The 24,662-nt window shown below is 45.0% G+C and overlaps 2 protein-coding genes across 2 annotated transcripts; one reads left to right on the forward strand and one right to left on the reverse strand.

Annotated features, from left to right (window-relative positions):
• Positions 1-4,531: 4,531 nt before the first annotated feature.
• ADRA2A (adrenoceptor alpha 2A) lies at positions 4,532-8,342 on the reverse strand. The gene has a single exon (XM_074373645.1). The coding sequence runs from the start codon at positions 7,328-7,330 to the stop codon at positions 5,924-5,926; it is 1,407 nt and encodes a 468-aa protein (XP_074229746.1). The 5' UTR covers positions 7,331-8,342; the 3' UTR covers positions 4,532-5,923.
• LOC141579001 (uncharacterized) lies at positions 7,329-17,240 on the forward strand. Its single transcript, XM_074373112.1, has 4 exons — positions 7,329-7,524; positions 7,881-8,020; positions 8,063-8,688; positions 14,462-17,240. Exons 1-4 carry the CDS (start codon positions 7,329-7,331, stop codon positions 14,493-14,495), a joined length of 996 nt encoding a protein of 331 aa, XP_074229213.1. The 3' UTR covers positions 14,496-17,240.
• Positions 17,241-24,662: the final 7,422 nt, after the last annotated feature.

Raw genomic sequence — 24,662 nt, forward strand, 5'->3', positions numbered from 1 at the left:
CCAGGAGCTGCTCCCCTCCCCTCCCTCTCTCCCAGACTCTCTGACTTCTGGCAGAGGGCAGACACCAGCAGATGCGGGTGCAGCAGGGAGAGAGGTCAGGATGTAGATCCTCCAGGCCCTCTCCCTGCCCAGGTGCCCAGGTGCGGTTTGGCAATGGCTACAGGAGCCCTCGGCCAACCCCACCCGCCAGGCGTCCCTCCCCCAGACTGCAGATCTAAAGGTTGGGGTTACAGCTCCCTCCCCTCCCCCCTCACAGCTCCCACCTGCAGGTCTCAGTGCTTCACCACCCCTTGCCTGTTCAACCCTGCTGCACCTTGTAAATAGTTCCTTCCCGATCAGTCTTCACTCACCTCTTCTCAGCGCGCCATCTTGTTTTTCTCAGAAGCAGATTCCAAAGAGACCCCGAGTTCTGCCCTTGAGCAGACTGGGAAGAGCTTTAAAGGCCCTCCCACCTGGCCTCCCGCGCCCTCCTGAACTCTCCTGTGTCGCAGTTCCCCTTCCATGGAGAGCAGGACAGCCCGGCTGCTAAAGAACATGCCTGCTGGAGAAGCAGTGTGGGCCTCTCCGAACACCACACCCCGTCCTCCTTGCCTCCTCCTCAGGGCTCAGCTCCACTCCTCTGGTGGGGGAGGGGGGAGCCATCTCTCAAGTTGGGGTGGGGGCTATTATAATTAGGATCGATGGCACCACACTGCTCTCCCCTGTGTTCCCCTTGTGACCTCATCACGTCCACTCTTAGCACCCCGCATGCTTCCTCCTCAGATCCTGGTGAGCAAAGTATCTATTTAAAACAGGCTGTATCTGTTCACACAACACACACACACATTCACATACACTTTCACACATGTCCACACACACACGTGTTCACATGTCTGTCTATACACATACACAAAGGCAGAGCCCACATTTGAAAAACACACCAAACCCTCAGTTTTACCCCAGGCCTCAGTAAGGCCACTGTCTCTTAGAGCCAGCCGTCCCCAAGAAGAACATACATCCCTGAGCCAGTGTGCCTCATCTAAGGCAGGGACAGAGGGACACAGCAGAGCCAGCATTTCGTAGAATCTCAAAACCGATCAACAGAAAAGCCCACTGAGGTCCATGAGACCAGCGTGATCCAAGTGTTCCAGCAAACATGATTCAATGAGATGTTCAGTAAAAAATGAAATTCTGCGATCCAGGAAGTTTGGGAAACACAGCACACCACATCATCCCCTCTTGGAGAATCACACTCTCCACTGGCAGAGACAACTGCTCCAAGCCCTGAAGGAAAGGCACCTGTTAAAGGGCGCTTAACTCGGCATTTCATCAGCTAGTTGATGTAGATGGATAGACAGACAGACAGACCCAGAGAGAAAGATTCTGTAGTTACGTAAACGCCACAGAACACACTTTTAAATAACATGGATCCAGACCAACCATTTTCATTCCATAAATGAAGAAATGGAGGCTCAGAAAGGGCTTTGCCCAAGGTCATGCCACCGGTAAAAGGCAAAGCTGGCACTGGAACCCAGGCCTCCTAACATGCAGGTCCAGGCTCTTTCCAACAGGCCCTCTTTCCTTTTTTGTTTAACTCTAAACCCCAGGATTTCTGGCAATCAAAGAGATCGATGCTGCCTTCAGAATAAACCCTGGTGTTTGTGATCGCACTCAGAGACTTCACAGGGCTTCCCTCGCAGGCCTGCCCTCTGCTAAGGAAGGTGCCCTTTCCTGCATCCCAGGCTCCAGGCCCACTGAGGCGATGGCAGAGCCCAGGGCAGAGGCCTGCAGGTGAGGGGGAGAGTGAGCCTGGCTCTGGGCACCTGGATCCGGCTACTCTGCTTGAACTGGGGAGGTAGGCTTCCTGATGGGTGTCCCCAAGTGGGCACATTTGCCATCCCCGCCTCCCCCCGGGGAACTCTTAGGCCTTGGGATACCGCCTAGGCCTGGCAGTGCTTGCACGAGGCTCGGCTGCTAGAACCAGAGCTGCCTTCCCAGCCCCTCTCCCTCAGCCAGAGTCCTGGTGTCCCTGAGTTCCCAGCCACAGCGACCTCTCCCGCACTGCATGCTCACGGCACAGATAGATGCCCATTACCCTCGGTGGACACCCAGCCCCACCCCCACCCCCACCCCCACCCCCACCCCCACCACAGCATATCCTGTCTTTCCAGGCAGCCTTAATGACTCCTGGGCACAGAGCAGACCCTCATCTCTGCTGACTCTCCAGGGACAAGTGCTGGGATCTGCAGGGCACACTTGTGAATGGAACAGTGCCTCCAGGGTGCTTGGGGTTGATAGCAAGATGGAATTCCTGGTGAAGATCAGCAGCTTCAGACAGACAGAGAGTCATGGGGCGGAGTGGGCTCGGGGGACCCCAGGAAGCCACAGAACCAGTCTGCTTCTCTGAGTCTCTCTTCCCCTGACAGCAAAATATGGGAATTATGTGGGAGACGCCTCTGGCTCTAAGACTCTGATTCCATTCTCGAATCATAGGAGAAAGCCTCAGCCACTTCATTACTCTCTCCTCCAGCCCTTTGGCACAGAGGAAATTGAACAAGGTCTTGCGGGCAGGACAGTGTGCTTGTGGCCGGGCTGCCCGTCCCCCAATTCAGGGCGCCTTGTGCGAGTGAATCTGATAAGACACACTTTGGACCCAAAAGCCAGTGGCTTTTGATACCTTGACCAAAGTCACACAAAATGGAAGATTCCACCACAAAGACAGGCCCAGATAATCAGGATCAGGTGTGGACAGGAAGCTGGAGGGCGACAGTCTCACCTGCTGATCTTTTGGCCGAAGTCCCCTCCCTACCCCAGATCTTTGCGACTGTAGCTTGAGCCCTCGGGAGTGAGCACTGGTGCTCCCAGCAGCCTAGCCTGGGCTCTGGCCCTCTCTCCCCTGTTCTCCCCAGGCCCCGTTCACCTCTGAGGCCTTTCTGCTGCTGGAATGCAGGGAGAGGGGAAAGTGACACTAGAGGCTTGCCCTCTGTGGCACCAGTGCCCACACTTCTCCCTTTCCCAGGGAGCAGGGCCTCTGGGGATGAAGGCAAGACAAACACTTCCCTGAAGGCAGCAGAGCAGAGAGTTAACAGCAAGTGTTTGTATCTACGGCTGCGTCTGGGTCCTGCAGTCCTGCCGAGCTGGCCTATTGTCTGGCGCTGTTTGCCTTTGGGGCAATGGGTGCCTTGAGCCGGAAGGGAGAAAGAGGCCTCAGTGGGGGTGGGGAGCAGGGCACAGCACCACACCAGGCAGCCTTGGTGCCAACGGTCATGGCCTGTGAAGCTCGGGGCAAGGGTCACTGGAGCCAAGTGCCTGCCCACCGTCCTGTCTTCAGGCTTTGATGACCCTGATGATTGTGGACACCTTCCCACCTCCCACAAAACCCCTCAGAACCATGTTTTTCCTTCTCCCAGGCCCCTCAAAGCCCAGATCACTTCTCAGGGCTCTGAGCCCTCCCACCCCTGCCCACAGACCCTGGCCCCCACCAAAGAAGTTAATACTATAGAGATGTATGGGTACTGCCCTGGGGGAAGAGCTGGAGGAGAGCGGAAGACCTGCTCCAGGGCATCCAGGGCCAGTCTGCAGGTGCGTTGTAGGTGGCTGGCCTTGCAAACCTGTCTTTCCCCAAACCGAGACCTTTCCTTGTGATTGCCCCTCAACCCCAGCCCTCCATCAGCGCTGACTGTACCTACCCGAGGATGACTCCACTCTCGGTCAGCTGCTTCCTACTGCATGTGCCCCAGAGCTGTGGGACCCTGAGCAAGTCACTTCCTCTCAGAAGACGAGGGGTTGGGTTCCGGATCTCTACAGACCTTTCCAGCTTCAAAGTGCCATTATCTTAACCACACGGTTGAGATAGACCGTCTAGACCCTCCTAGACATCAGGACTGGAACTCGTTTGTACCACACTTGGTGCATATACCATACTATGGGCGTATACCGCATGTTGCATATTATCACACTGCAGGGTGTGATGCACATTTTGGAGTATACGGCACACTTTGTGCATGTACCATACTTTGGCAGATATACACACTTTGAGGGGTAACCCACTTTAGGGTATAAAATATTTTGCAGTATGTACTTACTTTATGTATATTTACACACTGAGGACATATTCCATGCTCTGTGGGTATAGCACACCTTGCGTAGAGACCTCACTGCTGTGAGCAATCTGCAAAGTGTTATTGATGTAAGCCTGACAAGGCTCTGGTGTGAAGAGTAAAGACCCTGGAGCCTCATCGTGCATTCCCACCGCTTGCTGTTAACCTTGAGCAAACCACTTGCCCTCTGAGACTCAGTTTCTTCACCTGTTAAGTGGGGATCATAACAATACCTACCTCATAGGTTTGGGGGAAAATTAAATGAAGCAAGAGCTTCTAACAGACTCAACATTGTGTACAGCACAGGAGAAACACTTGGTAAATGGCAGCTTTGTTATTGCTTGCATTTTTAAAGGGGTTTTATAATGCATATGTATTTTTTTAATTTCAAATATATATAAAATCAGATGGTCCTCGAGTCTTAACACTTTTGAAAACTCAGATAACAGACAGACCATTTAATTCATATTTATTTCACATTTGCTCTGTAAACTTTTTATTAAAAAAAAAATCCGCTGACATTAGTTTTTCTTTAGTGAAATAAGAGTGCAGGCCTGAAAGAGTCTTTGTCTAAAACATGTGGAAACTTGAATGTAAACAAAGTCTCCACCCTCCTCCCTAAACTCTGGGAGTTCAGCAATGACTTGAGCTCAACCAGAAAAAAAGGGAGGAAAAATGGACAACACTTTGATATGTAAGAGCTCTTGGGGCAGGAACTGTACATTCTGGCAGGCCCATTTGTCTTTTCAAACTGTTTACCTTGGGCAAATTGTATCAGGTTTGCTTCTTCCACATAATTTCCACTTCTCTGTGTCTAAAAACAGCAGGTAAAAGATTTCCCACAGTCAGCACTTTGGGGGAGGGAGGAGTGCACATACATAAAAGATGGAAACATACATATACTTCAAGCAGTGGCCCCAGAGGAAAGGAGGGAGGGGACACTGGAAAGAGGTTTTAAAGTGAGGTACTGGGGCGAAGAATGCATCAGAGGATAATGGCTTTATACACAGGGCTGCTGCAAGGCAGAGAGTTTCATTTACTTCTTTCTTGGTCCATCATTGTAATATTTACATAGGAAAAGGCAATTATGCTGTTAGGCACAGGGGGAAAAGTGGACAGAAATCTTTCCCCCCTCAGGAAATCTCAAAGCAGGTCCAGTCCCAAGGGACAGTCACCAGTTGCTGGTGAAAAGGACACAGAGGGAGGTAATGACAGTAGAAAAGGGATCGAATTGCAAAGAGGCTTGCCCTGAACTAGACACCATCTGTCTGCCTGGAGGGCATCTCCAACAGCCAGGATTCCGACCTCAAAAGCCAAAAGACATTGGGGACCACCCCCCAACCCCCATGTACTATCAAAAATAGTGTGTATTTACAGGGGGTGGTTGGGAGGGCGGGCAGGGCTGCCCTGAGCGTTTGTTTAAAAATAGAGTTGGGGGGAGGGGAGAGCAATTAGCCAGGGCTGGGAAACCCCCATCCATTAACCTTTTGCGAGCCATGCCCGCTGGGATCAACTGCTTGCTCTGAACTACCATGAGAACTGGACCTTGGGAGGTGAAAATACCTTTAGGAAACAATACTGCTTTGCGGAGGCCCAAGAATCCAGGAAGATCGCTCCGTGTGAGGAGCGGTCCTAACAGCAATTGGGGACCCTCCCCCTTGTCAGGACTTTCTCTGGTAGGGGAGTACAGATGCCGGCAGGACGCCCGCAGAGCAACCCTCGGGCCAGAAAACTCAGAATAGGCAGGACCCCGGCTTCGGAGTGCTGGGGCTGCATAAACGCGCCCCTCGATCCCAGCTGCCTGCGGTGGGCGCGAGTCTGTTCGCGCGGCGCGGACTCCGCGCTCACACGATCCGCTTTCTGTCCCCTCGGCAGAGGATCTTCTTGAAGGCGCGGCGGAAGTCGTGATTGAAGATGGTGTAGATGACCGGGTTCAGCGAGCTGTTGCAGTAGCCGAACCAGAAGAAGAACTTGAAGAGCGTGCGCGGCACGGAGCAGCCGACGGCCGTGAGCGTGTAGGTGAAGAAGAAGGGGAACCAGCACACCACGAACACGCCGATGACCACCGCCAGCACGAAGGTGAAGCGCTTCTCCCGGTTCTGCCGCCCGCGCCAGCGCGACGCCTTGGCGCCCCCGCCGCGCTCCTCCCCGGGCCCGGCCACGGGCACCCCCGACCCCGTCGCCGCCGTCGACCCTGGTGCGCGCCGCGGTAGGCTGTCCCCGGGTTTCACCTGGCTCGCCCGGGTCTTGCCCTTGGCCCGGGAGCCGCGCTCGGACCTGCGGGGCCCGGGGGGCCGCTCGGCGTGCTCAGACGACGAGCTCTCCTCCAGGTCCAGCGCGTCTGCGTCGCGCGGCCCCGCAGGCACGGGCTCCCCCGGGGCACCGTTGAGCTGGACGGGCAGCGGCTCGGCCTCGGCGCCCACGGGGCCAACGCCACGCTCTGGGCCCAGGCCGTTGGGCCTGCGCTCAGCGCCCCCCGGCAGCGCGGCGGCGGCCTCGGGACCCCGGCGGCTGGGAGGCACGCGGGTGCGGCGCTTGGCGATCTGGTAGATGCGAACATAGACCAGGATCATGATGAGGCAGGGTGCGAAGAAAGAGCCGATGCAGGACGAGATGACGTACCACTTCTGGTCGTTGATCTCGCAGCGCGGTTCGGCCGGCTGCTGGCCACTGCCGCGTTTCTTCTTCTCGAAGGAGATGAGCGGCGGAAAGGAGATAACGGCCGAGATAACCCACACGGTGAAGATGATGGCCTTGATGCGACGTGGAGTGCGCTTCAGGTTGTATTCGATGGCCTGGGAGATGGACCAGTAACGATCCAGGCTGATGGCACACAGGTGCACGATGGACGACGTGCAGAAGAGCACGTCGAGCGCCAGGTAGATCTCACACCACGCCTTGCCGAAATACCAGTAGCCCATGACCTCGTTGGCCAGCGAGAAAGGGATGACAAGCGTGGCCACCAGGATGTCGGCCGAGGCCAGAGACACCAGGAAGAGGTTCTGGGGCGCCTTGAGCGCGCGGCTTGTGAACACGGCAATGATGACAAGCACGTTTCCGAACACAGTGAACAGCATGAGCAGGCCGGCCAGGCACACCAGCGTCAGCGTCACCTGCAGGGAGTAGGGGGTGGCCCGGGCGCCGCCCCCCGGCGCCTCGGTCCCGTTCCAGCTTGCGTTGCCCGCGTCCGGCTGCAGGGACCCCATGGGCGCAAAGCTGCCCTCGGCCAGCGGCTGCTCCTGGCGGAACATGAACGCGGATGCCCGCTCGCCTGGGCCTGCTGCCAGCTGCCTTCCGGCCCGGCGCCCGTGGGTCCTCCTCTTCCTCCTGCGCCCCGCTCGCCCCGCCGCGCCTCACATGGGGAAGGGGCCTCAAGGAGGCCGGGCCCGAGCTGGGGGATCGCTAGCGGACCATGGGCCGGGCTCCTGCCAACCGCGCCCTACCCGTGCGTCGGGCGCTCTGGGTCGGCGCCTTCTTGCTCCCAGCTCCTAAACAGAGCCAAGTTTTATTTCTTAGCGGCGGGAGAGAGCAGGTCGAGCCGATGGGGAAAGAAGAGATTTATTCTTCAAGAAAGGAGAACAAAAATCATCGGTGTCCTGATGACTCGGAAGGATGACAGGAAATTAAATATATCTCTATCTATATCTTTGACTCGAGCCTGAGCGAAAGCAAGAGGTCTTACCGTGTGCGGGGCCCGCCCCCACCCCGGGAGGCAGCCGAGGGGTGCTGATGCTGGCTTGGGGTCCTATGTCTGTCTCTTTACATCCCCGAAGCAATTACCGACTCTCTCGCTTCCCCTAGACGCGGCGGGGCCGGTGCGGCCCGAGCTGGGGCCAGAGTGCGGACTCTACCGCCTCTCCGAGAGCCGCGGGACTTCCAAAGTTGCGTGCCCTGCTGGGGCTGGGGCTCAGCGCGCGGAGCTCGGGGGCGGCGGCGGCAGGGTGAGGGGTGTCGGGGCCGCATGAAGGCACCCCCGTCCTCAGGCGGGCCGGGGCGGGTGGGCGATCGGCTCCAGGAGCCGCGGCAGAGGTAGAGGGGTCTCCTGGGCGTCGGCCCTGCGAGTTTGGGCGCTGAGCGCGACCGGACTGGTCGGTGTCCGAGGGCAGCGTGAGTTGGGGCAGCAGCGCAGGGCTGAGGGGAGAAGGTGCAGGGGGTGGCCGGGCGGCGGCGCGCCGGCTGCTGGGCGTCTGCACCGAAGCCGGAGCCGCTGCTTCTCCGCGGCGCTCGCGGTGGACTGGTTTTATAGCCCCAGGATCAAGCCCGCGTTGCCGAGCAGCCGGCGTCAGCCCCCACGTGGGAAGCCGACCCTCCCCGCCCCTTGCGCCTCCCCTCCGCGGGTCTGGAGCCCGCGTCCCGCGCGGGACCCACTGGAGACTTGCCCCCTTGGCGAGACGAGCCCTTTGGCCGGGGAGGGAAGAGTTACCTTAAGCGAGGGATTTAAAGAGCTTGCCCAGGAAGTGCGGAGAGGTCCCCCCTGGGAATTCGCCGAGCATCTCCAGACCGGCCGAGCATCGCATCCAGCACCTGGGAGTGTCCATATCGGGTTGAGTGGGACCCGGGAGGAAAGCGTTCTGGGGACCCCCAGCCGAATGAGGAGACTCAACCACCGGTAAGGGTCGCATCTGGAGCAGCCTCGCCCTGGACCGGGCTGCTCTCGTCCGCAAGTGCTCCCGGCGGCGGGATGAGTGGAGCTGGTGATAGAGCAAGGCACAGGTTCGGATCCAACCCCTGGGGCTCAATGGGAGGCACCCCGCGAGGAGCGGGCTCCGTCAGAGGTCAGAGCTCTGCTTTGGGGAGAGGCGGCCACATGTGGTCCCAGCCGCAGAACTGTCTGAGGGATCAGGGAGGCCCGGGGTCCGAACCTCGCCGGCTAGACCGCGGTGAGGAGGGGTCCTGGAGGCGGAAGCTGCGCTCGCTGGCAGAGCGAGGGCGCACTGACACAGCGAGGGCGCACTGACACCTGCCGGCCGCTCGGTGTCACCGCTGCGAAGCTACTCGCCAGTGCCGGGAGCCTTCTCCCGCTCCTGCAGTCCTTTGCCTACAAGCACCTTCTCCCATCTCAGGGCAAGTTTTTTTTTTGCCCAAGCTCAGGAAAGGAGAACCCAGATTTTTTAAATAGCACTTTGTCGTGTTGCAGAAATCTTCCTAAAGCATACCCTCCCACCGGCGAGAGTAAGGTTTCATCTGATAAAGCCACATCAGGAAGGGTTCTGCAGGCATCAGAGCCCGGAACTGTCATCCCACCCTGGACCCGCACAGGCCAGCCCACCCTTCCCGCAGACCCCAGAGGCCTGATGCTGACTGGCTGGTTGCTCAGTTCTGGTCCGCTCTGAATTATTGTGTCTTTGTTGAGGCCAGAAAGCTAGACTCCACATCCCCATTTCGGATGCACACACATTATCTTTCAGTAAGGGGAGGGTGGTGGCCAAGAGAAGAGAGAGTATTTTCCATGTTCTGTCTGCTAGGACTAGCATGGGGGGGGGGTGGTGAGTGCAGTTTTCCTCTGCATGCTAGATATCCTGTGATAGATTTGCACGGTTGCCAGAGTACCAGCTTGTATTGTGCTATCTGTACTTTTCAAATAAATAGCAGGCAGTTTAGGGGTAAGGCCCTGGAGGATAGGAACTGTCAGCAGGAGAGAGGTTAGAACTAAAGAAAAATTGTCTTATTTAAGGACCCACTAAACCGAAATACTTTATGTAGTCAACTAAGCTGGAAATTGGATTGAACAGACTGCCTCTCTGCCCAGTAGGGTTCAGGCTCAGGGGCTGAGGACTAAATGAAAGACCATGGGCATCACCTGCAACCCCAGCTGAGCTCTGCAGCCCCCACCAGTGATACAGGCCAGAGATACAGTGACTGATGCTTTTGCTCTTGATGTAGATAGTCCTGAAGTCTGCACTTCTCAAAGTACTTCACGGGTGTTCCATGTGACTTCAGTACCTGTATCTCCCAATCTTTGCTCCAGTGGGATGACCTCTTCTAGCCTTAATTCTGAGTCTTTTATAACCCCCTTTTCTGGAGCATCTAAAGAAAATTTCCTCCATCTGTTGAGTCCATTATTTCCCATCTTCTAACCAAGTCTCAGGGAGCTGAGACCTTGCAGTAGGCTCAGTTGGAAATGTGGTTACACTTATCTTTGTGCAGCAACCAGGAGTCCCACACCTCAAGTATATAAATGCTAAGAGAGACAAACATCAAAGCCCGTGGCAGTCTGGGGTTCACCATGTTGCTCACAGACCTTAGGGGCTGAGTTCTGAGAGGCCATCGCCTCCCATCACCACACCAGCTGCCAACAACGTCCTATCTCATTTCAGAAGCAAAGAGGGAAATGAAAACAGAGGCCAGGGTGCTTTCCTTTCTTGGAATCTCTGCTGCTGGCCTGTGTATGACACCTCTTGTCACATTTTCTAAATGCTTCCCAAACAGCCAGTCGATTTCTTAATTCCTGGGTTTGGAGTCGTTTCTCCTAAAATGGAAAAACAGGCTTTCCAAGGAGCTAGGATCCCGGAGACCAATACACAACAATTATTGATGACAACAATAGCTGCCTTTGGTTAAGTGCCTAGTTCACGCTATGTCCAGAGCTACACGCAGAGCCCTTTTAGATGCAGTTCTTCCTCTTAACACATGTGCCTTATCACCAAGGGCTCTGCCTCCTTAGTTTGACCCACAGGGTCAGTATCTCTGAGATTTAAAAAGCTATGTGGATGCCTTTTTTTTTTTTTTTTTTTTGCTAGAAGATTTAGTCCTGTGCTTGCTGAGTGAGACAGCATTGAGCAGAGAGATATTCACAAAGACAATAATTCTTAGCCAGGCCTGTATATCAGCATTGCCTGGGAAGGTGAAATACACTTACCAGGGCTCCACCAGGGTAATTATGATTCATCAGGTCTGCAATGGTTTGTAGAGCATGTAACTTTAACAAAGCTCCTTTGGAGATGCTAATATGTGCACTCAGTTATGACTCACTGCTCTAAAGCAGTAAATCTTAGTAGAAGCAGGAGTGGTAAGCAGGTACCTTGGTGGGGGTGGGTGTCCAAATGACCTGGGGACTTTTATCAAGCCTACCTGAGCTACCAAGAATGGGCCCCAGATTGACAATGCCCTGATTCTCCTGGGACAGCCAGGATGGTGTCACAGCCATCCAGGGACCTGGGGCATAACAACAGTTGAGAGCCACTGTAAATACAGGGGTTGGCTTTCTTGGCCTGAGGAGAAGTCACCTCTGGACACACAAATGGGGGTCCACTATGATTTCTAATATTAATAAACCCTAGAGAGGATCTGAATAGACATTTTCCAAAGAAAACTTACAAATGGCCAATGGGCACATGAAAAGATGCTTAATATTGCTAATCATCAGGGAAATGCAAATCAAAACCACAAGGAGATATCATGTCACACCTGTCAGAATGGCTATCATCAAAAAGATCACAAATAAGTGTTGGTGAGGGTGTGGAAAAAAGGGAACCCTTGTAAACTGTTGGTGGGACTGTAAATTGGTGTGACCACTGTGGAAAACAGTATGGAGACTCCTCAGATTAAAAATAGAACCACCATATGATCCAGCAGTTCCACTCTTGGTTATATATCCAAAGAAAAGGAAAACACTTATTAGAAAAGATATATGCACCCCTATGTTCATTACAGCATTATTTACAATAGTCAAGATATGGAAGCAACCTAAGTGCCCATCAATAGGTAAGCAGATACAGAAAATGTGGTATGTATACAGAGTGGAATATTACACAGCTATAAAAAAGAATGGAATCTTGCCATCTGTGACAACATGTAGGACCCTGAAGGTATTGTGCTGAGTAAAATAAGTCAGAGAAAAAAAATGCTGTATGATTTTGCATATAAGTGGACTAAAAAAAAACATGGATAAACATAAAACAGAAACAGAGTTACAGATACAGAGAACAAACAGGTGGTTGCCAGAGAGGAGGGGGTTGGGGGGAAGAGAGATATGGGTGAGGGAGATTAAGAGGTACAAAATTCCAAAATAAATGAGTCATGAGTATGAAATGTATAGTGTGGAAAATATAGTTAAAACTTTATAGTTAGTAACTATATATTACATGGTAACTAGACTTATCATGATGATCATTTTGAAATGTTTAGAAATATCAAATCACTATGTTGTGTAACAGGAACTACATAGTGTTGTAGGTCAAATATTCTTCAAATCAAACTCATAGAAAAAGAGATCAGATTTTTGGTTACCAGAGGTCAGGGGTTGGGGTTGGGGGGATTGGATGACAACAGTCAAAAGGTACAAACTTCCAGTTATAAGATAAACAGGTACTAAGGGTGTAATGTACAACATGATCAACATAATTAACACTGCTGTATGTTATATATGAAAGTCGCTAAGAGAGTAAATCTGTGGTATATATGAAAGCTGTTAAGAGAGTAAGTCCTAAAAGTTCTTATCATAGGAAAATTTTTTTCTGTTTAATTTGTATCTATATTTAATTTTATATCTAGTTTTGAGATGACAGATGTTCACCAAACTTAGTGTGATAATCATTTCATGAGGTATGTGACTCAAGTTATTATACTGTACACCTTAACCTCACATAGTGTTATATGTCAATTATATCTCAATAAAACCAGATAAATAAATAAATGCTATTCATTAGCGCTGACCCCATGCCAGGTACAAAGCTGAACAGTTTATATACTCTATTTTATATAATTCTCAAAACAACTCTATAATGTAGATTTTATTATTACCTGCCCTTACAGATGGGGAAAACAAGGCTCAGAGAGGCCAAGCAGATAGCCCAGTTAATAAGGAGCAGGGTCGGATCTGGACCTCATGTTTCCCGAGTATAAGCCCAATGAGCTTTCTAACTCTTTTCTGTGGACCTTGCCCTTTACCACACTGACAAACGGGAGCTTGTAAGGGAGAGTGCCATCGAGTTAGCCAAGCCTCCCTACTTCCCAGTCCACCCAGTCCATCTGTGGCTACTACGGCAGGACAGAACAGGGCAAGGTGTGTTCATCTTCCACTTCTGACGTCTGCTGGTTTGAAGGAAACATCAGGCACCCTGCACAAGGCTGAATACTTCCCAGTGACCTACCTGATGGAGAGCCAGTGTTACACCACTTGCTGTGCAGCCGCGGAATGGCGGGCCTCCCCCGTGGCAGAATCAGCCACTTTCTTTGATGGGACCCACACATATTTCCTCCAGAGCATGGGTGAACCTATCACCCTAGCTTACCTGTTCATTTGTACCATGGTCTAGCAGGGGGGAAAGACTGTCCTGTTTATCTTTGCATTCCCAGAGCATGCCTAAAACAGACTTTTTAAAAATCAAATTCCTGGAACCTATTCCTTGGAGATTCAACAGGACTAAGGAAGGACGTAGGCATTCACTTGTATTTTTTAACAAATACCTGAGTAATTCAAAAAATACCAAAACGTAAGACGTGTTGCCGTAGATATCTGATAAGTGTTTGTAGGATGAATAGATACTACTTACAATTAAGTTACCCAAAAGTAAAGAGGCCCAGAAGGTGGCTAAATTTCAAAATTAGGATTTAGTTAACTAGTTCTGGGATATAGGTATAGGATTCTTTCTGTCTATCTGTCTGTCTGTCTGTCTGTCTGTCTCTCTATCTACCTATCTAATTTTTCCTGAAAGGAACATGTAAATAGTGGGAGATATTCTATTTATAACCATCAGCCAGACAGTTTACCAACAAATTAAAGCTGCTTAAGCTAAATAATGTTTATCCTGGAATTACACCTGTAATTAAAATGTCAGGGAACACCAAAATGCTCCTTGACTTCATCTAAAAAGAGTAGAACTGGGGAGGAAGTGGTATTAACAGCTTATTTATTTATTTTGGAGACTTGACTAAGAAAAAACTCCAAGCCCCATTAGCTTGGACTCCTAGGCTGTGATATAACCTTCACAAATAGAACTTCAGACACACACACACACACACACACACACACACACACACACAGGCACAGGCACAGGCACATGCACCATACTCAAATACACACCCTCACCCTCACCTGTCTGAACATGATGAGCAGGTGGGGAACACAGTGTTCCCACTGCCGCCCATGCCACGGGCACAGCTGGAGCCAAATGCTGCAGTAAACTACAAACATCTGTCAAGTCTCTGCATTGCTGACATGGGGGTAAGCGGGGGAGCAGTCACCAGAAAAAAAATCTGTTGCTTCCTCTGAGCTATTATTTAATTCCTTCACTTTCTTGTTACCAGTGCAGGAGCCCTTTGCAATCACATTGTTATTGAAGGCGAATGTAAGCCAAAAGAAAAGCATCACCCTCCCAGAGTGTTATTGGAAGGAGCTGCCTTATTTACCACCCTCCGTGTTTCTCGCCCCTGACTTCCAGATCAATCCTGCTATTCCCACAAAAACAAGTATGAAGTCCCACCGCTGCCTTCATCTCCTTTTTAAGGTGCTAGCCCATCCTGCCTCCTCCTGGAAGATGAAGCCAGGTGTTCTGCCCCTTCAAGGGCCTCTGGCTGAGACGGAAAAGACAGCCATCTGTGCCAGGATCTACTCTACCTTCAGGACGGCAAGAAAGGCTGGGCTCCCGTCTGGCTCTTTGCTGCTTCCTGATCCTGCAGGTGTATTTGTGTTTCCACTGAAGCAAGACTGCTGAGGGCTGTGCGCACACATGAAACTTACCATTATCTCCTGAGTCTTCCCAGTCAGTCCTCACAAATAAGGGCCCTTTCCCACCTCATCCAGGTAAATTATCTTGCCTACTTTGTCCAGAAGCATAAGGAAAAGCACACCTTGAATCAGTTACGGGGAATGATGGCTATTTGTTCTCAGGAACAACAGGTGAGCTAGAGCCACTGGCCCTCGGGTATAAAGGAGATATTTGTCACCAACACTAATAACTTTTAAACCAACATTCATTAACCTAGGTAGGTAAGGCGAATCACCCTTAACATTTACTCAAAGAAACCATGGAGACCCCGTGCCTGAAACATACCACACACACACACAACACACACACACGGTTTGAAAGGTGATCTGGTCATTCTGCTCCCTGGAAATGACTTGTTTCCATTTGCCCTAGTTAATGACACCAGCAAAGCACAAGCTCTTGCCTCCTAAAGAGGCCCCTGCCTGCAGGTTCTGGCAGGCATTAGAGTGAAGTCATTAGGAATCTGGGCTTTGTAAGATAAACCTGGGCTCTGGTCCTGCTTCTAGTCACTTAATAACTGTATTAACTTACTTAACCTTCTGGACCTTGGTTTTCTCATATGGAAATGGGGAAAATAGTAGCAAGCACCTCATGCATGCTCTTTAGTGAATATTAAATGAACGAATACATGGAAAATATATAACAGAGTGTTTGGTATTTGATAGGTGCTTAACATATTAAGTACATTTGTTTATTTGGCAAAACTTTCTTTATTAATCTGATTCTTCCTCAGACAGATGCAAAGTGATCATACAATCTACCCATCTTAAAGTTTCATTGTTAATTATTAAATTAGCATAGAATGAAGAATGAAAACCAAAATAAACATAGGAAAATATTACTATAATGGGTTTTAACAAGTATTTATTACATTTGTGTGTGTGTGAATGGCAAGGGAGGGGGTGGAAGTCCTTTGCCCTGAGACTACATCAAATTAAAAAGCTTCTGCATACCAAAGGGAACCGTCAACAAAAAGAAAACGTAACTTACCAAATGGGAGAATATATCTGATAAGGGGTTAGTATCCAAAATATATAAAGAACTTATACAAATCAATCACAAAAAATATGAACAATCCACTTTTTTAAATGGGCAGAGTATCTAAACAGACATCTTTCCAAAGAAGACATACAGATGGCCAACAGGTACAACAAAAGGTGTTCAACATCACTAATCATCAGGGAAGTAAAACTCAAAACCACAATGAGATGTCACCTCACACCTGTTTGAATGGCTATTATCAAAAAGACAAGGAAGGAGACCCTTGCCCATTGTTGAAGGGAATGTAAATTGGTGCCGCTACTATGGAAAACAGTATGGAGGTTCCTCAAAAAATTAAAAATAGAACTACCATATGATCCAGCAATTCCACTTCTGGGTAAAATACTAACTCAAAAAGATATAGGCACCCTCATGTTCATCACAGCGTTATTTATAATAGCCAAGATATGGAAACTACCTGTGTCCATCAGGAGATCAATGGATAAAGGAAATGTGATGTAAACATACAATGGAATACCACTCAGCCATAAAAAATAAAGAAATTTTGCCATTTGTGGCAATGTGAATGGACCCTTAGAGCATTATGCTAAGTGAAATACATCAAAGATAAATACTATATGATCTCACTTATACATGTGGAATCTAAAAAGAACAAAAACAAAAGTCCATAAATAAGAGAACAGACTGGTGGTTGCCAGAGGTGGGGGATAAGGGGTGAGCAAAATGGGTGAAGGGCAAAGGGTACAAATTTCCAGTTATAAAATAAATAAATAATGAGGATGTGACATATAGCATGGCGACTATAGTCAATAATACTGTGTTGCATATCTGAAAGTCACTAGGAGAGTAAATCTTAAAAGTCCTCATCACAAGAGAAAAAATTCATTAACTATGTATGGTGATGGATGTTAGCTAGACTTATTGTAGTGATCACTTCACAATATGTACAAATATCAAATCATTATGTTGTACACCTGAAACTGATATGTTATATGTCAATTTATGCCTTACTAATAAATGAATAAATGAATGAATAATGAAATAAATTGAACCCCAAAGAAGGAAAAATAAAAACAGAAAACTATGTAGAAAAATCAATAAAACAAAAAGCTGGTTCTTTGAAGAGATCCTTAAAATTGATCAGTCTCTAACCAAAACAACCAGTGATACAACACACAAGGATACCTACTGGCTGCAAAGAGTCAGGGCAAGTTCATTGACCTCTTAATGGTCGGTCTTTCATTCCTCAGCCTGTTGCTGTTGAAAACCAAATTTTCAACTGAGGCTGAATAAAGCATGAAGACAAAGTAATTGTAGCACAATATTTCTAAGCTAGTGGAAATTCTTAAAACCTGTAGGCCAAAGAAACATCATCGTAAGGTGATGTTAGGCTAAAGGAGGCAGAAGTAAGTTTCCTGGCTATACCTTAAAGAGATGTCTGGCAAGTACTAAAAAGACTTTCACCTTGCCAGACTTTAAATATTTTGGTTTCTAATAAGAAATAAATGAAAATTATTTTTTCATCTAGCTAGTTTTTTGTGTATATGTCAATCACCAAATAGCTATTTTTATAACAAAAACTACTTAAAATAATTTCAAACTTACAAAAAACATAAGAATAATGGTACAAAGATTTGTATGCCTTTTACTCAGATTCACCCGTCTTAAAGATTTTATACCATTTGCTTTATTATATACTTTCTATGTATGTATGTATGTATGTGTGTGTGTGTGTCTCAAACACACACACACAAATATTATACAATATTACTTTTCAGAACTATCTGAGAATAAGTTACAAATATCATGGCACTTCACCTCGAGATACTTGTGTTTATTTTCTAAGAATAGAAATGTTCTTTTACAGAATCACAGGAGTTATCTTCAGTTGGTACATTACCAATCTACCTTTGTATTTCAATTTTGTCGATTGACCCAACAGCATTTTTTCTCCAATACAGAAGTCAGTCTAGGATGATGTATTCCACGTACTTGTTATGTCTTTATGTAGCATGGATTACTTTCTACAGCCTTTGTCTTTTTATAACCTTGAAATTTTTGAAGAACAGGGTTTTGTCTTGTCTTTTAATAGAAGATTCCTCACTTTGGGTCTGTCTGATGTTTCCTCTTGGTTATACATTTCCAACAGTTTATGTGGTACTGTAGTATATGTGACATTGTGTCCGTCTTAGTATATCACATCCAGAGTAACATCATATCCATCTGCCCCTCACTGGTGATGTTAATTTTGAATACCCAGCCAAAGTGTTTATTGGATTTCTTTTTTATAGTTACAATTTTCCCCCTTGCAACAAATACACAATCTGTGGGGACCCATCTTATGGTCATGCAAATGTCCTGCTCATCAAAATTCCCCCCTAGATTTATCATCCATTGATATTTGCTTGAACCAATTTTTGCTACGATGATTACAAAATTATTTTCTCAGCACCGCCTCTTCATTTACCACATACTACAAGACTCCTCACTTATTCCCTGTTTATGTATCTATCACTGATATGGATTAGCAACTTCCTACTTTTTCATAATTTATAACTAATTACTGCTCTTATTTATTTTGGTGTCCAAATGCTCCCTTCAATTTGAATTAGAGTTTCCTCTGGATATATGCTCAGAAGTGGGATTGCTGGATCACAGGGTAAGTCTATTTTCAGTCTTTTAAGGAATCTCCATACTGTTTTCCATAATGGCTGCACCAACTACATTCCCACCAACAGTGTAGGAGGGTTCCCTTTTCTCCACTCCTTCTCCAGCACTTATCATTTGTGGACTTTTTAATGATGGCCATTCTGAGCAGTGTGAGGTGATACCTCATTGAGTTTTGATTTGCATTTCTCTGATAATTAGCTATATTGAGCATTTTTTCATGTGCCTATTGGCCATTTGTATGTCTTCATACATACATACATAACCCTCTCAGACTTCAGACACTACTACAAAGCTATAGTAATCAAAACAGCATGGTATCTACACAAAAACAGACACACAGATCAATGGATCAGAATAGAGAGCCCAGAAATAAACCCACACACCTATGGCCAAGCAATCTGTGACAAAGGAGGCAAGTATATACAATGGAGAAAAGACAGTCTCTTCAACAAGTGGTGTTGGGAAAGCTGGACAGCTGCATGTAAATCAGTGAAATTAGAACACTCCCTCACACCAAACATAAAAATAAACTCAAAATGGCTTAAAGACTTAAACATAAGACAAGACACTGTAAACTTCCTAGAAGAAAACATAGGCAAAACATTCTCTGACATAAATCTTAGCAATGTTCTGCTAGGGCAGTCTACCGAGGCAATAAAAATAGAGGCAAAAATAAACAGGACCTAATTAAACTTATAAGCTTTTGAACAGCAAAGGAAACCATAAATAAAATGAAAAGACAACCTACGAAATGGGAGAGAAAATATTTGCAAGTGATGTTACTGACTAGGGGTTAACTTCTAAAATACACAAACAGCTCATACAATAACAAAAAAACAGACAACCCAATCCAAAAATGGGCAGAAGACCTAAACAAACATTTCTCCAATGTAGAATTGTGTATTTTAAAGAGCTGGTGTTTACTACATGGTATTCAAATGTGCTAGAAAAGCTGGAGAAATGTAATCTCAAAGAAGTGTGTGTGTGTGTGTGTGTGTGTGTACATATAAACTGAAAAAAGTAAACCCTAATAATCAGATATCCATCTACAATAACACCCAATTAATGTGTCAAGCCTAATTTTGTCCTGGGAAAAGTAACAGAATAAGTTCTTATTGTACAAAGGCACAAGACTAGAAAAATTTCTCTTTTAGTTTTCAACTGCAATCTGAATAAATTAGGAGTTACTTAGAATTCTTGACTGTACAGTGTTCTTTTCAAGTTGACATCAAAGGCCTAAATGTGTAGATTATTACTTGCATCTACACTGGTGTTCAAACATTTTGGGAAAAAGTGGTAATCATTCCAAATCCAGGCTCATCCATAACTCTGCATAATAATATTTTATTCTCTATACACATTCTCTCTAGCAGTACTTTTTAAAAAGGCAATCAGTGTACTCAGTTGCCTCAGGATGGCCTTTATTAAGCAGTAACAGGAGGTGCTCTGGCAGTTAGAAAAATTGAACTCTGAATGAGATTGGCTATTCTTAATTTTTTTTCAAGTAGATTATTCAAATAGGTGTGAAGTCCATTAGATTGTAATCTCCTCTGTGGCAAAAATTTGTGACTGTAGTGTGTGTCTGACAAGAAAACATTTATGATAAACATTGTTTTCCACCAAGAAATAGTGCTAGTTAAAGACATGGAATCTAAAATAAAATTCAACAAAAATAACAACCCTCCAGATCAAGGAAAACCAGTGAACTTCTTTACAAATCAGTCACCTGCTTGAGTTGAAACACATAAAATTCCCTTCATTTATGTTTTCACCATTGTGCTTTGTCTCTCTCACATTCATATATATGTACTCACATACACGTATTATATATCTTTACAGTTCAGAAATTCCCCAACACTGAACATTAAAACCCCCGAAGGAGTAAATTACATTAAAATTAGGTTTTCTAATTTTCAAAGTTAGAGATAAACAAATCCCCTAAAACAAAACAAAAACCTCCAACCATTCAGACTCTTACTCAGATTCTGTCAACAGCTAAATTCAAAGTAATTATAGTTATTCAATGAAGTGAAATCTTTAAAAATATTTGGATATTCACAATACCTAATTTTGAAGGTAACATTTATAACATATATTCTCATTAGACAATTATTGTACTTGTAATTTAAAGAACTTATTATCCAGTTTTTTAAAATCTCAGTAAAGAATAGTTTGAGTTGATAGTCTAATCACTTTAAAAAGCCAATAAATCAACCACTTAAACTTAATCTAAATATTCTTATATTTTATAATGGTACTTTTCTCAAGTCGGATTTTTTTTGTATAGATTTTAGAATTGTGTCCCTTCAAAATACAGACCTTCTCCCCCTGTGTCTGATTTTTCCCAGCAGGGCTAAGATCATAAAAATCTAGTTCTTTAGCTAGACCAGATAAGCCAGTCTTTATCAAAGATGAATAAAAAATCAATATATAGATTTGGCCAGTTATCTCAAACTTAATTTATTCCACAAGCTAATTTAACTACAAAGTAAATAAAGGGTTAAACAGAAAAAAATGAAGGGAGAGAGACCACAATAAACCAGTTGATCTAATACTTAGAATATGGAAAAGAGCAAGCAATAAAAATTTTTTTAATCAAGAAAAACAGGTTAAATCTTTAGGTGACATTTCTAGAGATAAGAATTTTAAAAATCAGATTTAAATAATAATGTAAGAATCATATAAGATTATTGGAAAAACCATTAAGAGCTGCTCTTAACATTTCTCATTTGGTGCCCTCCACCCAATCCTTTGGGAAAATAAAGTTACACACAGCCCCAACCTGAAGAACAAGCACTTAGTGTAATCTCTGTCTCAGCTTCAGAGCTGAAAACTAATCATGGAGAAAGAGCAGCTATAAACTAGAATGACTTCCAAAAGAATTTTGTGTCACAGAAATGTTCTGTATCTGCACTAGTATAAGAGCCACTAGCCACATATGGTTATTAAGAACTTGCTATGTGACTAATGTGATTGAGGAATTAAAGTTACATTTTCATTTAATTTTAATTAATCTAAATAATCTCACGTGACTAGTTAGCAGCAACTATTTTGGACGGTGCAGAGTCCTAGAAAAATAGGCACAGAGAGTAAAATGGAATGGAAGCAGAATACACTGAGGGATTAGAAAATACTGAACTCAATGAAATTGACTATTCTATTTTCAAAACACCATATTCCTTATTTCCTTCACGATGCTACTACAGCCACTTAGGCTTCTTTCTATGCAAAAGTTAAATGCTGGAATTCATCAGTATTCCATCCTCTTCCCATTCTATATAATCTCCCTAGGAAATTTTTACTTCAATTACCATCTATACACTGGACCATCTGTTTTCAGGCTAACTTCTAAGCACCAGACTTACGTATCTAGTTGCTCACTCCACATCTCCACTTAACATCCCACAGGTACTAGGACACATCTTCCCCTTACACCCAAACTAAAAAACGTGTTCCTCCTACAAGTTCCATGGTGTAGTAAATACTTTCAGATGCTTAAGCCACAATCCTGGACATAACCTTTGATTCTCTCACTCACTGTTCCCAACCAATCATCAAGGCTTACTAATTCTTCCTCCTACGACTCTCTAAAATGTTTCTTTCTTTGCATCCCCAATGCTACAATCCCAAAGCCACCATTGTCTCTCACCTGATTACTCCAACAGCCACCTATCTGGCTACTTGACCATTAGTTTTGATTCCCTTCAATCCATTCTTCTCAAGGTTGCCAGAGTGACTTTTTAAATATACATATCAAAGAATGTTATAAGGAAAGATGATTAACAATCACATTGTGCGCCGGACTAATAGTTGTTACCTTCCCTGGTAAGTTTTCTTCAGCCAGTTAAATAGTTCCATGGGGTAAGGTCTCTTTTACTGTCATAGCTTTGTTCTCACGAACATTTAAAAACACAACTTAATGTTCTTTATTAGCCAGTATTACAACTTTTCTTTTTCTAGGAATCCTGCACTTACTTTCCACCTTTAGTTACCAAGACATCTTAAACAGCAGAGCAGACTTTCTTATAAAAGGTTAACAAAGCAAAAGGCATTTTCTTCATGAAGGCTCAGAGAATGGGGGAATTACCCCTAATAATTCAATGTCTCTATTATAGGACAGTCTTCATTATAGGATTATTTGTTATATACTCAAATTGTTAAAAAAGAAACCTATAGTTTGAGATTTTATAGTCAGCATGAATAATATAAATAACTATATTAAAGGTCACTACCGACCATGTAAAGTATTTGGTTCCATGTTTTGTGCATCTGTTTTTGTACACCTTATGGAATGCCACTTGCTGTTTCACTTAAAGTTTTCCAGATTAAATAGCAATCATTTCCCTCAGTTCCACATTTCAGTGGTTCAATGACACTGCAAAGATTAATTTCATGTCCAACTTTAGTTACACATAGGATTGGAACTTTTTAAAAAAATTCAGTGGCAAAACATTTAAGAATACATTATTTATACTGAATACTACAGAATGACTGAAATTAAGGTTATTTTTGTATAGCCAAAATAATCAACACTATAATTCAGGTTAAATGTGCATTTTCTGAAGGCTGCTTATACCTTTTAGCCTTGAATCATAATTCAGAATAGCTTAAGTATTCATCACAGCACAAACCCTGTTAAACAGCAGTGGAAGCCTGATGTTAACTGGAGAAAAGTCAAAACTGTTAAATGCTGTTTTCAGATATCGTGTAGTGTTCTGCATATGTCTTGTAAACTGTACTGTGCAAATTATCATGTATCTAATTAAAAACAATTTCTGATGTACAGATTAAAATACAATCAAAGGACACGATTCACCACATAAAATACTTTGTTACATTCTTATTTAGCAATTACAAGATAACTTTTTTAGAACTGTTAAAAATGAGTTTTGAGGTGAGAAAAAACCAAATAAGTGAAAATATATATTAGATATACTTTCTTGTTAAAGACAGATACTAAAATAAATGATTTGAGCCATACACGAAACATTCCCTTTAGCAGTGGACACCAGGTTTAATTAGACTTATTGAAAAAGAATTTCTACAAAAAAAAAAAAAAAGTATAGATGACTAACGCAAATGTTATCTGTATATTAAGCCTGATCAGAACAGTGTAAGTTTAAATTATCCAAATAAGTAATACCAGTAATAATAAAAGGTATTGAAATCTAAAAATAATGGTCACTGATAAAGCACGTATAGGCTCTAAGTAGATTTTCAGAGTAAGTTCCTTTTTAGTAATATCTATAGCAAATTAGCTGCTTATAACATTAGTCAAATAGTATTCCATTGTTACTAGATTGTTAGGATGGTGATCTAATAATTTGCATGAATATCAAATCTCTCCACTACCCTACACAGTATGACTGTGCAAATGAGGGGGTGAAATGCTCCTTCTTCAAGACTCTTTACTTCCATTCGTCAGAAATTTACATAATATATTGATTTTATGAGAACAAGGCACTTTACTGCCATCTGCTGAAAACTGTCACAGTAAGTATACAAATCTGTGATGTGAAACACCTCCCGCGCCCCGGCCAACACGTAGTGGTGGTTGTGTGCTGTACGACCTGCAAAACCTGTACCTGACAGCCCTGCCCACAGTACTCTCAATAATGGGCACTAGCCCTCCTACCAAACTCTGAAAGTCCCCAATGTCAAACACTATCCAGTGGAAGTCTTGATCACTATCAGGTATTTACATTCAAAAATGTTTATATTTAGAATGTATGATATCAGGGGAATAATAACAAGTGTGTAAAGAGAAAGTCTTTTTTTTTTAAGGTACTAATGACCAACTTCAGTTTTAAAAGTTAAAATATTTTTTAAAACCTTATTTATATTTTAACTTATATTTCAAAGTTAAAAATAAACCCACAAATGTTTCCTTAGAATTAGTGTTATCAGGTTTAGAATTAGAATGCATTCTATTCAACAACAAAACAACTTTCTCATAATACTTTCTTAATATAACGATATTCTCCCTTAGATACCAAATCAATATCACAATTCTTGCATATCAGAATTCTCAGAGATTTGATAACCAAACATTGTCATATGTATTCCAGTTACCCAAACTGGCCCTTAAAGGCTAAAACTAACCAAAAGAATAAAGCAAGAGAAAAGTTTTAGTTAAAGATATGTGGTAAACCACCTTATATGATCTTGTTCTCTAATACAGGTAGAAGGAAACCTTTCTTCA

Source organism: Camelus bactrianus, chromosome 11, assembly GCF_048773025.1.
Source record: "Camelus bactrianus isolate YW-2024 breed Bactrian camel chromosome 11, ASM4877302v1, whole genome shotgun sequence".
Lineage (NCBI taxonomy): Eukaryota > Metazoa > Chordata > Mammalia > Artiodactyla > Camelidae > Camelus > Camelus bactrianus.

Bases quoted from the DNA above. Each gene is read 5' to 3' on its own strand.
- LOC141579001 (XM_074373112.1), top strand. From the start codon at position 7,329: ATGAACGCGGATGCCCGCTCGCCTGGGCCTGCTGCCAGCTGCCTTCCG. The intron at 7,525-7,880 runs GTGCGTCGGGCG...CGCTTCCCCTAG, and splicing joins CTGCCAACCGCGCCCTACCC to ACGCGGCGGGGCCGGTGCGG. The intron at 8,689-14,461 runs GTAAGGGTCGCA...CCTGACTTCCAG, and splicing joins ATGAGGAGACTCAACCACCG to ATCAATCCTGCTATTCCCAC.
- ADRA2A (XM_074373645.1), bottom strand. From the start codon at position 7,330: ATGTTCCGCCAGGAGCAGCCGCTGGCCGAGGGCAGCTTTGCGCCCATG.